Raw genomic sequence first — 13,023 nt, 5'->3', positions numbered from 1 at the left:
GAGAGAGAGAGAGAGAGAGAGAGAGAGAGAGAGATTATGCGTGTGTGTACTGTATGTCTACAAGGATGGGCTGGAGCCTTTTTCCTGGCTTGGTTTTACCTGTCCTCAAAGCATCTAATTTTAACAGAAGCCCTGGACACCTTGAGCCATCTACAGATGGTAGCTCTGTCCCCTGAGCCGACCTGTGGCCCCATATGAGTACCAGCTACCCAAAAAGCTGGCAGTCAACGCATATACCTAGGAAATTATTGGGGCTTGGGTCTGCATACTCAAAGCCCTTCTCTTGTACAGGCTCTGCCTTTAGGCTGTGAGTGGTGAAGTTCTAGCCTTAAGCTGCTATCACAGCAGGTGCTAGGATATCCTGGTGAGACTTGGTAGAATAGCCCCATGCAGGGTACTTACCAAAGATCATGATGGGAATAGGGAGGGCCTTGCAGGAAAGTGGCCCACTGGTTTATGTACCTCAGTGTCTACACATGGGGCCACTGATGGTCTTCCATNTGAACTCAAGGCCAAGTAGTTTCTGACATTGGTCTCTTGAGTTCTATTTTTCTTATTTGAAGGAAGACAAGACCTCAAAAGTACTCTGACCACACCCCAGGGATATGCCCTGGCAGCAATTGGTTCTTGCTCTAGAATTTGTGGTTCACAGACTCAGCCAAAGCATCCTGAGCTGCTGGGTTTCTTCCTAGTTTCACACTAGTGCCCTTAGGATTTTATAATGATTTTCCACACAAATGCTGTCTGTTCTTACTCTGCCGGACACTGGTGTTTATTATCTACCATGGATATTTCAAAGGGACAGCTAGGAAACCTAGGTCCCTCTGACCCAGCTGTCCATCCTCTCCACAGTAATTTAGATGCTGTCTTAAAGCCACCAACAACTCAGACAACAGTGGCCTTAGTCAAGTAGCAAGACTAGTTACAGGGAATACTTCCCCTTCTTCCCAGCCCTGACAGCACTGAGTCTAAAACCCACGTGCCCACTTGATAGTCATTGGGGTACACTACCCGGTTGGAGGAAAAACAAGGCACTTGGTTCTGATATTGGTGCCTGTTGCACCCCTCAGTCCACTCAGAATGTAGCCAGTTTCCTTCCCAAACCACCCTCAGGTGTTCTGAGGGGAAGGGCATGCCTCTATCCATAGAAAGCATTCCTCGGGGAGTGTCAACTCCAGTGTCTTTGTGTTTACTTTAAACAGTTTCATTAGCTGGAAAGTTCTATGCTTTGAAATATTAGCAGGTAAGCACTCCAGTTTTCTTGTGTATGTATCAAAGCTTTGCACAGAAACTGTAACCAAAGTCAAATATGGTGTTGAATGGAATGTACTACTTTGATGATCTAAATCAATAAAAATATGTCATGGAAACTGGTCATTGTTTGTTTGACTTGGAACCATGTGGTAGCTAGGGCCACATGCCCTAGGGTCTGCCTCAGCTCCTTGTAAGCCAGCATAACTCTCTTCTGGTAGTACAGTGGCTCCCAGTGTCCTGCCAGGGGGCATGCAGACTGGCTTGCTCCATGGTGTCCTTTGTTCTTGGGCACCTGAAAGAAGATGGACAGCGCCCTTGTTACCCCAAGTATGCACTGGGTGCAGTGGCTTTATCCTGGTCTTAGAGCGTCAGTGCAGGAAGGGCATGTGCGCGAGTGTGTGTGTACCAAGTGGGTTGGGAAGGAACAGTTCCCTCATTTGCCAAGTGTGTCCAAGTCATAACTAAAACTCCACAGTTTCTGATGCAGCAGGTGTGAACATTTCATTTTGACGGATTCAGGCCATTAAAAGATTTTCACTTTGAACATGTTGAATATCCTGTTAGATCTGGGGATAAAGGTCAGTTTGACAGGTATGAGGTCAGCGGGGGTCATCAGCTTTGGAATGATTCTGTTAGTAAACAGGAATGCTAGCATGCACACAGGTCACAGCACCACCTCCCACTGTCTGGAGAAGCAGGGGGTTCTTCCACATTTTGCAGACTGTTGCTAACATGACTGGATCAAGGCCTTGTGAGATTAACTGGTACAACTTTTCAGTTGCATCCTTGTCTGGTTTCTCTTTCCTGTCTGATACCCCTGAGTCCAAAGGCCACACAACTGCTCTCATACACAGAAAGTCTCCCATGATTGTTTTGCCTCATTGTGTGAATTGACAGCCTCATAAGAATCCCAAAGAGGGTGGTGAGCAAGTAGCCTCCACCCTGTGTAGTGGCTGGCTCTTGTGAACCTCATATCTATACTGCAGCTGGAGTGTCCATTTCTTCTCAAGCCATATACCCCATACTCCAGGGAGCTGAACTCTTAACCTGATGGTTGACAAAATGCAGCAAGCCTGGAAAGTGGACCCCAAGAAACCTGGACCTCCATTGCCCCTCCTCCAGGTGTGGGGTAGAAATGGGGAGTTGGACCCTTTGACCTTCATTGGCTTCTCCTATGTGTCACACTTTGCTTACATAATGAAGCAGAGCCATTAACAATGGGACATGCCCTCCTCATCGAAGATACTTTCAAGGCCCAAGATGAATAATTAAATTGGATTGTTGACAAGTTTATGCTGTTCCCAGGGTGCTAGCTTACAGAATTTGGGTTGGTGTGGTTTTTTCTTGTTTGGTTTTGGTCTGGGCTGTCCTGAAAGTCACAGTATAGCTGGCCTTGAANTCATGAAGATCCTCCTGCTCTCACACTCCTGAGTGGATAATGCAGACGAGCCACCATTCCCTGTGAATATTGTTTCAGAATAGGGCTGTGCATTCTGGGGAGGTTAACCAGAAATTTAAAGAACATGGACTGGCCTGTGGAGCCCTGCAGTATGCACATGATGCACACGTGATGTAGAAACATCTGCTGGTGAGATGCCATTCAGGCAGCCTGCTGTGGCTCACTCAAACCAGCATAAAATAAACAGCTACCAATTGGAGCATCCTATGGTGGTGCTGGGACACAAGTGTTCTATTTCTTTTCTTGTTTAAACACTGAGTACCCTAGACCTTTTGGTTGTAGTCTATACTAGAACAGGAGTCTGCTACAGTGGAGGGCTCATCACCTAAACTTAGGTGGTCTTAAAGCCTTTTCTGGAATGAGGTAATATGGCCCCTCTTGTGGAGGACCCCCACAGCCCTTAGCACTGTGTTCCTCCTCATAGCCTGCCACTCCCAAACCCCCTGCCAACCTCCTAGTGTCAGATTCTAGAAAGAGGCTAGCTTACAGAGCCATCCAGTAAAACATTTGAGGCCCAAATGTTCATAACTCAAACTTGCAAGCTCTGGCCATTTTCTACAGACTTGCCCAGAAAGGCTATAAATATGGGTTAGCAATTACCCTAGACTATAGATCTTAGCAAGCCCAAGTACCTAGGGAGCAAATAGCAGCTGCTGTTTTTAAGTTTAAAATCCCCATAATTTCTCCTTAGAAAACTTGATAGCCTTCTACACATTCTGAGTGGGGAAATTTAGATATGCTGTTCAGTGAGATTGGTCTGCTCTCGGGTCTTTTCTGCCTTCCAGCTCTTTCTCTGATACACACCAGACAATTACAGCCCTATCAGTTTTTCCCTCCAGGAAGAAAGAGGCTAGCACTGGAAAGAGGGAGGAGGGCTTGGTATGGGGTCTCTTCACCATTGTGTGCTAAGCTTTACTAATCTTTACTGGAATTTAGGAATTGTAGCTCTCTTAAAACTACATAATATGTCTAAAAGCAATTGTTAACAGTAACTTGAACACAAAATCTTTGATGATTTTAAGTGCTTAAAGATTATAATATGAATATTTTTATAAAAGTATACTGAGTGATATGAACAGATTGATAACTTGTCTCACTTTATATTTGTACCCTTGACACGTTATTCCCCACCCCCAAGTTACAACTTTTGTAACCTGGACTTCCCCTTGTTTTGTTCTACATACAGCAGTGGGAAGCTGGCATTCCTGAGTTGGCTTGCCACACTGTTTTAGAGTAGTCTTTACCTTTAAAAGCAATGTGNCCCGAATCTCCCTAGCACTTCCTCCCTGAAGTTTGGCCATTACCACCATTATCAAATGCCCTGTTTACAAAGACTTAAGCAGTAGGTAGGTGGTTGGAGGTTGCTTTGTAATCCTGAGCTCACAGCGCTGCTATTGCTGGGATAGTGGTTATGTCCACCATTCACAGCTCAGTATCAACTACTTGATACAGGAATGCCCAATGAATTCTGTTTTAAACTGAGCTTTGTTTTCTCGTTACAATAATTTTGACACCAAACACTAAATTCACTGTACTGCTTGTGTGTTATTGTAGTTTCAGTTTAATTGGTCTCTAACTAAATATTTACTAACTTGGTATATTTAACTTAATGTGTTGTTAAATTTAACATGTTAAAGCTAAAAGGGGGCTGCTCTCTTCTGACATGCAGAAGGGGCAAATGAGAGAGTTAAAACATTGAGACTTAACATTGTTGGCCCTGCCAGTCAAATGTTCCAGTAACCAGTGGCTGCTTGTCTCTCTCACCTTTTTCTGTAGCTTTCTCATTTCAGTAACTGGAAAGGCATAGTATAAATTCTGACGTGGGGTGCAATTGCTCACTTGAGTTCTTGTTTTCTGGTTTCTGATCAGGCATTGATCTATCATCACAGGCCCCTTTTAGACTACTAGAGGTGGGACTGGGTGTGTGTGCTGGCACATTCAGGGACTGGAGTCTCTCAGCTTCCTGCACACAGGTTNTCAGATGTGGCACTTTACTGCAGAATCTCTTTTTCTGCCTAGTGAAGTCCCCCACAGAAAGCCATGGAAAAGGGTGGGAGCGAGNCACAATTCAGATCCTAAAGTTTGTATAAATATTTTGTTTTCCAGGTCTTGAATCACCACGTCCAAATATAATACTTGGGTTAGTAATATGTCAGAAAGTGAAACGTCCTTCAAGTGCTGGTGAGTTAGACAAGACAGATGAGAAGCGGACTCGACTCCAACAGGAAGAACTAGAAACTTCAGTCTATCCCAAAGTAACTGCAGCTTTGCCATCCGAGAAGAAGCCTCCCAAGTACAGTGTGCACTCTATAGACACNGCTGCCAGCAGCACCACACCCCCTGGCTCTCCTCCACCCCCTCCTCCTCTTCCTGAACCCCCAGTATTGAAAATACTGTCATCCCTCAAGCCAGGGTCCACCAGCACTGTCACAGCGCCCACCACATCAGCAGCAATCACTACCACAGCTTCTCCTGTTACTGCTGCCACTTCAAAAACCGCCTCGCCCCTGGAACACATCCTGCAGACTCTCTTTGGGAAAAAGAAATCATTTGAGCCATCTGGAAAAGAATCTGTTGGGTCTACTCTATCTCCACATCAGGATTCCAAGGCCAAGGGGGAGGACACCATGTCGGCAGCTCCTTTGTTGGATCCAATTGTTCAACAGTTTGGTCAATTCTCAAAAGACAAGGCTCTGGAGGAGGAGGAGGAAGATGACAGGCCCTACGACCCTGAGGAAGAGTACAACCCTGAGCGGGCGTTTCATACGCTGCTCCTCGCTGAGCCAGGGAGGCCTCCTGATGTGCAGAGTGTGTCTGAGGCAGCAGAGAGGGAGGAGGTGGCCTATGACCCAGAAGATGAGACCATCTTAGAAGAAGCCAAAGTGACCATTGATGACTTGCCCAATCGCATGTGTATGAAAGTTAGCGCCACAGAAAGGCCTGCCGACTTCACCACCGATGCCTCCAGTGCCTCGCTGGTAGAGCAGCAGAAAATGTTAGAAGAGCTAAATAAACAGATTGAGGAGCAAAAGAGGCAGCTGGAGGAGCAAGAAGAAGCTCTCCGACAGCAGAGGGCTGCTGTGGGTGTGTCCATGGCACACTTCTCTGTGTCAGATGCATTGATGTCACCACCTCCCAAGTCGTCTTTGGGCAAGACAGAGCTGTTCTCTCAAGAACAGCAAGCCCCAGACCCAAGTCAGGGAGCCCTGAACACCAACCACAACTTAGACTCAAGACAAAGCAGGGACCCAAGGCAGGCCAGGCGGCTCGCTGCAGAAAACACAGAGAATGAGTCCCTCCCTAGGGCCCCCACAGGAAGCACACCTGGCCCACAAGGCCCCCTACCTGCCAGGGAGACTCCTGCTGGGACTGCAGTAGTCCAGGGGCCTGGGCTGGCTGCAGAAGCCAAGGAGTCAATGGCTGTTCCCTGGGCTCCAGGTGAAAACGCTGTGTTGAGACCTGAACATGACATCCAAAAATGTGAGCACCCTGGTAACCCTGTCTCATTACCCCTGGACACCAGCCACCTTCCTACAGCTGGGGATGGCTCAGCCAGGCCAGCACCACCCCGCAGAGTGCTGCTGCCCACACCCCCTAGCACCACCTTTCCACCCAGCTTCCCTTTGCAACCTAAGGCCCAAAATTTTAGTTCTGGAAGCAGGGAGCCTTTCTCAGGGCCCACATTTATGTCTCAGGAAACATCTCTTGGCTCATCCCAATATGAGGACCCCAGGGGTGCTCAGTCTGCTGGGAAGAGTGACAGCCCAGTAGCTGATNTGGAGGACAGCAGAGAGCCACAGCCTAGGCCTGGTGAGAGTACTACTTCATTCCCCCAACCTGGGCAGAGGGGAGGGGGCCCTCAGCCTCAGTTTCCTGGCCAGCGTGAACCTGCACCACGCACTTTTGGGATGTCGGGTCATCATGGTCCCAGTTTTCCAGGACCTAGGGGGCAAGTCCCACCTTATTCAGAAGAGAACCTTGTTCCTAATAGTGATGGACCAAGAGGCCCTCCACCTGCCAGATTTGGGGCACAGAAGCCACCAATCCCTTCCTTATTCTCTGGGCAACATGGGCCACCTCCCTATGGGGACAACAGGGGACTCTCACCTTCTTATCTTGGTGGGCCCCGAGGAGGAGCACCAACCCAATTTGAAGACCGCAAGGATCCTCATGGGGAGAAAAGGGAATTCCAGGACACTCCGTACAACGAGATGACAGGTGCCCCTGCTCAGTGTGAAGGGCCAGATCAGGCCCAGTTCATGGGGAACAGGGCACCCTTTCAGTTTGGAGGCCAGAGACGGCCACTGCTAACTCAAATGAAAGGGCCCCGTGGAGGACCTCCACCCTCTCAGTTTGGAGGCCAAAGGGGACCACCTCCTGGTCATTTCGTGGGCCCACGTGGGCCCCATCCTAGTCAGTTTGAAAATTCCCGGGGCACTCACCCTGGCCAGTTTGAAGGGGCCAGGGGCCAAGCACCTGGTTTCATGCCAGGCCCCCGGGGCATTCAGCCCCAGCAGTTCGAAGAGCAGAGAGTGAACTCNCCACCAAGGTTTGCCGGCCAGAGGGCATCNGCACCCCTGCCGTATGGAGGACCAAGGGGCCCTGCACCCTTTCCTGAAAAAAATGAGCAGCCACCTTCTCGATTTCACTTTCAAGGCCCATCTTCACAGCCCGTGAAGCCTCCCCCTCGGCCCCTGTTGGAGCTACCAAGCCATCCTCCTCAGCATAGAAAGGACCGATGGGATGAGGCAGGCCCAGCCACTGCTCTGCCTTCCAGTGCTGGGCCTGGACAGGGCCATGAGGCCGATGGGCAGTGGGCCACATCAGAGTTCCGAGAAGGCAAAGGCCATGAATACAGGAGCCCAGCTTTTGAAGGGAGACAGAGGGAGCGATTTGAAGCAGGACCTAAAGAAAAGCCTCTGGACGAGCCTGAAGCCCAAGGGTTGGAAAGCCGGCAGGGCCGGGCATTTGAGGATAGGAGGCGAGAGCGAGAGAGAGGCAGAAACTGGAGTCGAGAAAGAGACTGGGAGAGGAGCCGGGACTGGGACCGGCATCGGGAGTGGGATAAAGGCAGGGATAGGAGCTCCAACAGGGACAGGGAACGAGACAACGACAGGGCTAAGGAATGGGACCGGAGCCGCGAGAGAAGCCGGAATCGTGACCGGGACCGAGAAAGGCGGCGAGACCGAGACAGGTCCCGCAGCAGAGACCGAGACAGGGACCGTGAGAGAGCACGAGACAGGGACCGGGACCGAGGCCGGGACCGGAAGGACCGCAGCAAGAGCAGAGAGAGCCCTCGGGACCTGAAGCCTGAGGCCAGGACCTCTGAGGGGGGCCCTGCTGCAGCCCAGGCCTAGAGGCCATTGCACTCAGGGCTGGGGACATGAGATGCTGGTGTGGACAAAGACCTGTGTCAGTTATTGTATATATAGGCTCAGCCTGGCAAAGACCCCTTTAAAAGCCAAGTGCATAAAATGTGTTGAGCAAAGAGTTTTTGAAATAGCNATGAACTTATATACAGGATATAATATTCTGGACTTCAGGAATTACTGTAATTTTGTGTATAATGGTTTGTTACAAATTTTCCCAACTTTACAATTCTGATTTTTAAAAATATTTCCATTTAAAATTAGAGAAATGGGAAAATGTCTACAAAAGCATATTGCTTTTTTTCAGATTATAAAGTTTTTTCCAATAACTTGACTGGTGTAAGTTTTAAGGGGATTTCAGTGGACCTTAGAGCTAGCTTTCCCTGTGTAGCCATCTCTGCTTCCGTCTATCCAGGGGCTCTTTCTCAGTGCTGTCCTAGTCGGAAAGCACTATTGTCGAGGTGAGCTGGGGGCTGTGCACAAATGCAGCGGTGGAAGAACTGCCTTCTGAGGCCCGCCCAGCTCCCAGCAATGCAGCACCTTACAAGTTTTTTCAGAACATAATTAGAAATAGCCTGTCCTAGTAGAAATTGTTACATTTTAAAATAACAATTTATTTTTAAATGTTCAAATTTATCAGCCTAGAGAAAGAAAAATTCAAAGCATTTAAGAGGGAAGAGACAGGAGTCAAGCATTGCCCATTGCTGCCCTCTGAGTGGCTCTGCAGACTGACAGACTCCAGATAGGTAATGGGTTTGGAAGCTTCTCAGTGGGATGGGGCAAAATCTCGAAACGAAGAGGATGGTGGTGAAGCAGCCTGCTTCGTGGAAGGATATCTGCTGTGTCGCCCCGGTTGCCTCTAAAGATGCTGTGAGAAGGCCGGCTAACGTATCTGACTGTGCAAATATGTTTGATAGTTCCTTTTATATTTTCATAAACTTACTTTTTCAGATAGAGAATTAGCTTCGTTTGTTCTTCGGAGTCTTATTTCACTGTACATCACTACAGATTTTTTCACTTTTTAGCACAGATGTTTAAGTTGAAAAGACATGGGAAAATAGCAATTTGGGATATTTGCTATTGTAAACCAAATAGTAGGCTAAATTACATGAAAGTGTCAGTTTCAACATCTAATATGTGAAGGTTTTTTGTTTTTTTTTTTTAAAAAGTGTAAAGTAAAATTTTCTAACTTAAATGCACAAGCATAAAAATCAAGTGTGTTTCTTTAGGTTTACTTTGTAGAAATTTCTGTACATTGTATTTTGTATTGCAGAGTGTTATATCACTGTCCATTGAAACACAGGACTCCATAGGTTTTGTTACTTGAAGTAGAATAAATATCTACAGAGTTCTTGTCTCTCTCTTCACTCAACCTTGACCTCTAGTTGTCACAGGTACAGGCAAAGGCATCCCACTCCCAATTGGCAACCCTACTTGTGTGTTGGATGCTGCCTGCTGTGCTACAGTATCACCGCCCACAGAGTAATGTGCTGGCTGGTGTTCTATAGAGAACCCTGACTGCAGGTTCATGGGATTACAGGCAGCCTGGAGGTGTCACTGGAGGCAACATGCGCCTTGGCAGAAGGTAGTGGGTCAGAAATGCNTAAGTGCCATGGATAGAATCCAGCCTTTCACTGCTGGCTTTTTAAAGNGAGCTGAGCTGTAGAGCCAACATTCTAGTGGAGTTGGCTCAGCTTAAGTACATGTAGTCCTGCCCTTGACTGCCACCTACTGNTAAGACTTGGACCTAAATCCAGCTGCTACATCCCACCCAGTGCAGCAAGAATTTGGCAGGATAATCCTGACCAGCACCCAGCTGAAGTGTTTGCTAGGGCAACTCACCAAAGAAGCCCCTGACAGCCATATCCACTTTCTGTTTTAAGACAGTCTCACTATATAGCCTCAAATTGACAGCAATCCTGCTTCAGCCTCCTGAGTTCTGGGACTGGCACCATTTCTCTAGTTCTCAACTTGACTCTACATGTGTGCCTTGGCTGGGTTATATCACTTGTATTTATTCCCAGGCTCTGTGAAACCTATTGCAGGGTTTGGTGGACAAAGCTTACAGCTCTGGCACACCTGAGAAGGCAGAGTAAGAGGAAAAGAGTTACTAGGGGCCCCAGGCTATGGTAGTGCCTTCCACCTCATACTAGACCCCTGGCAACACCAGCTAGGACATANGTTGCCAAGCCCAGTAACAAGCAAGCAATGGTGTCTGTGTCCCAGCAAAAGCAGTAACGACTGGGTATGTCTGCCGTCATATCTAGGGCAACAACCAGGGTGGCAGCTGCTTCCCACAGCAGCACACACGTGTGGGTGTGGAGGGGGATGTTCAGCTAATTTAACACCCAGCAGACTGTCAGTAATACTTACATATTTGCTTTCCTCATTGCTGTGACAATAACTGATAGAAACAAGGGAAAAGGACTTAACTCTGATTAGTACTTCAGGGTCAGTGCTTTGTGGAGACAAACAGCAGTCATTGACAGTGAGAGCTTGTGGCCTGTCCTTCTCACATCTTAGTGAATTAAGAAGCATCCCTGGGGCCAGAGAGATGGCTCAGCAGTTAAGAACACTGGCTGTTCTTCCAGAGGTCCTAAGTTCAATTCCCAGCAACCACATGGTAGCTCAATACCATCTATAAATGGATCTGATGCCCTCTTCTGACATGCAGAAGTACATAATGATAGAGCACTCATATATATAAAATGAATCTTTTTTTTTAAAAAAAAAGGACAATTAAAACAAAACATTGCTCAGGACCTGGAGTACAGTTTGGCTGAACCCCTCAAAGCCACCCTTCCCTAACTTGGTGGCCTATGTCAACCAGCTAGGTCCCCTCCCTGTCTTAAAGGTTTTATTAGCTCCCAGAGCAGAGCCTTGTGAATTCAAAATTTTAAGCCTGTGGGGGACATTTCAGAGCCAATTATAATACTTTAATCTACTTTTTTTTTAATTAATAAAATTGAGATTGTGTATAGCATTGTAGGTTTACTGGGTAATTCCTCAAAGCATACCATGTTTACAGCAGGGCTTGGTAGCACACACTTTGTAGGTAGACAGATCTCTGAGTTTAGGGCCAGGGTTGCATAGTGAGACCCTGTCTCAAAAACAGTTTTTTGTTTTTTTTTTTGAAGATTTATTTATTTATTATTATATGTAAGTACACTGTAGCTATCTTCAGACACACCAGAAGAGGGCGTCAGATCTCATTACAGATGGTTGACAGCCACCATGAGGTTGCTGGGATTTGAACTCGGGACCTTCAGAAGAGCAGTAGGGTGCTCTTACCCACTGAGCCATCTCACCAGCCCACAGTATTGTTTACAAGGTTTCTACTTAAAAAAAAAAAAAGTTTTTTTGTTTTTTGTTTTTTTGCTTATTTTGGAGTCACCTGTGTTCTGTAAGAAGGCCTGACCAACTCATTGGATCACCAAACTCGACTTTGGTAGAATTGTTTCTTTTTCTGTCACCAGAGCCTTATCTGAGGTGAACAGACATGTTCACATCTTCCCAGGAAGTTAACACAGTAAAAGCTTGCCAGGTGGGGTGTGAGGTGGGGGTGTTGGATGTGGGGTGGGGGTAGGGGCGGGGGGTGCAGTGGGGTGTATCTACAACCCTAGCACTTGGGAGCCTGAGGTAGAAAGACAGCTCAGGACTTGTAGGTTTGTAAAGTCCCAAGTGCTGNTGTAGAAAACCAATGGGAAGTACCAGAAGTGTACACGAAAGCCCAAGGCTGCCGTGACATCCTGGTCGGCTCTGGAATGGTCTGCCTTTGCCTTTTTGGTTTGCCATGCTGGTTTCAGGGACACAATTACCAAAATGAAGCTCCAGGGAACAAAGACTTGTGCAAAGGGCGCTGTGTGGCTCCGTAGAAGCCTGGTGCAAGCAGAAAGTCTGGCCCTGTTGATGTACTTCATGCCTTACTGCTCAGGCTTCCTACCTCTCTGCCCTTTGGCCTCAGGGAATACTGCCCTACAGGCCTGGTGCCATTGTTGTATAAAGCTGGCCAAAGACCTGAGACCTCACGGGCATGCTTGCTGCCCCTCTGCCCTCAGGAGACTTATGGCCATCTGTCAACCTTGCTGCCTGAGTTCTTTGTCTCTGAACAAATCAGAGTATACAAAGACAGGGAAACTGTGAGCAGTGTGTTATTCCATGGTGCACACCAGTGTTGTCGACGACCACAGTGCAACTGGGCCACAAAGATGTAACAGGTGACAAGCAGAACACCCGTCCCCTTAGAAAATATAGCACTTTTCAAATGACTTACAGAGTCACCACCCACTCAGCAACAGTCAGAGCCAGCTTTGTTTGAGGGGATATAATTGCACCCAGGAAAGAAAATGGACTCTGGGGAGCTGGGACTGAGCTGTTGGAGAGGCTGTGGCCCTGCTCAGGCTGGCGCTAGGACAGGTACTCAGGCCGGTGCCAGAACAGATGGTTTCCCAGTGCTGTACAAGCTGGAGGATTGGGGGAAGCAGTAAGGGAGGCTCTGGGGGGCACTGCCCATGTTTGTAAGCCAGGGCCCTCCTGAGTCGATTATGGAGTGGCTGCATAAAGGTGATACTTGGAGAACANAAGGAAGATCAAAGTGGCTAGGCTGGGACACGGGTGAGAGGCAGCACAGGGGACAACCTAGGGATCTGGTTCGGCTCTGGAGCTTGATGGCAATGCTATAACATGACTTACTCCTCAGAAACCCAGACTTAAAAGAGGGCCCATCTTGTAGTGGAAGGAAACAACAGACTGGAGTTCCAATTCCTGTACACATGTATGTGTAAGCACATGTACACACATCCTCACATGGGCACATACATGTGTAAGCACGTGTACACACATCCTCACAGGCACATACATGTGTAAGTGCGTGTACACACACCCTCACAACATGTGTAAGCACGTGTACACACATCCTCAGGCACATACATGTGTAAGCAC

The 13,023-nt window shown here is 47.8% G+C and overlaps 1 protein-coding gene across 1 annotated transcript in view; it reads left to right on the top strand.

Moving 5' to 3' along the window:
• Dido1 (death inducer-obliterator 1) overlaps positions 1-9,433 on the top strand; it is a 45,518-nt gene extending 36,085 nt beyond the window's left edge. The window contains exon 13 of the mRNA XM_029468669.1: positions 4,820-9,433. Within this exon, the coding sequence (XP_029324529.1) occupies positions 4,820-8,070 (3,251 nt within the window). The 3' untranslated portion in view covers positions 8,071-9,433. The remainder of the gene's footprint in view (positions 1-4,819) is intronic.
• The last annotated feature ends 3,590 nt before the right edge of the window (positions 9,434-13,023 follow it).

This window comes from Mus caroli, chromosome 2, assembly GCF_900094665.2.
Source record: "Mus caroli chromosome 2, CAROLI_EIJ_v1.1, whole genome shotgun sequence".
NCBI classification, from domain to species: Eukaryota; Metazoa; Chordata; class Mammalia; order Rodentia; family Muridae; genus Mus; species Mus caroli.
This window is presented reverse-complemented; position numbering and strand designations above follow the sequence as displayed.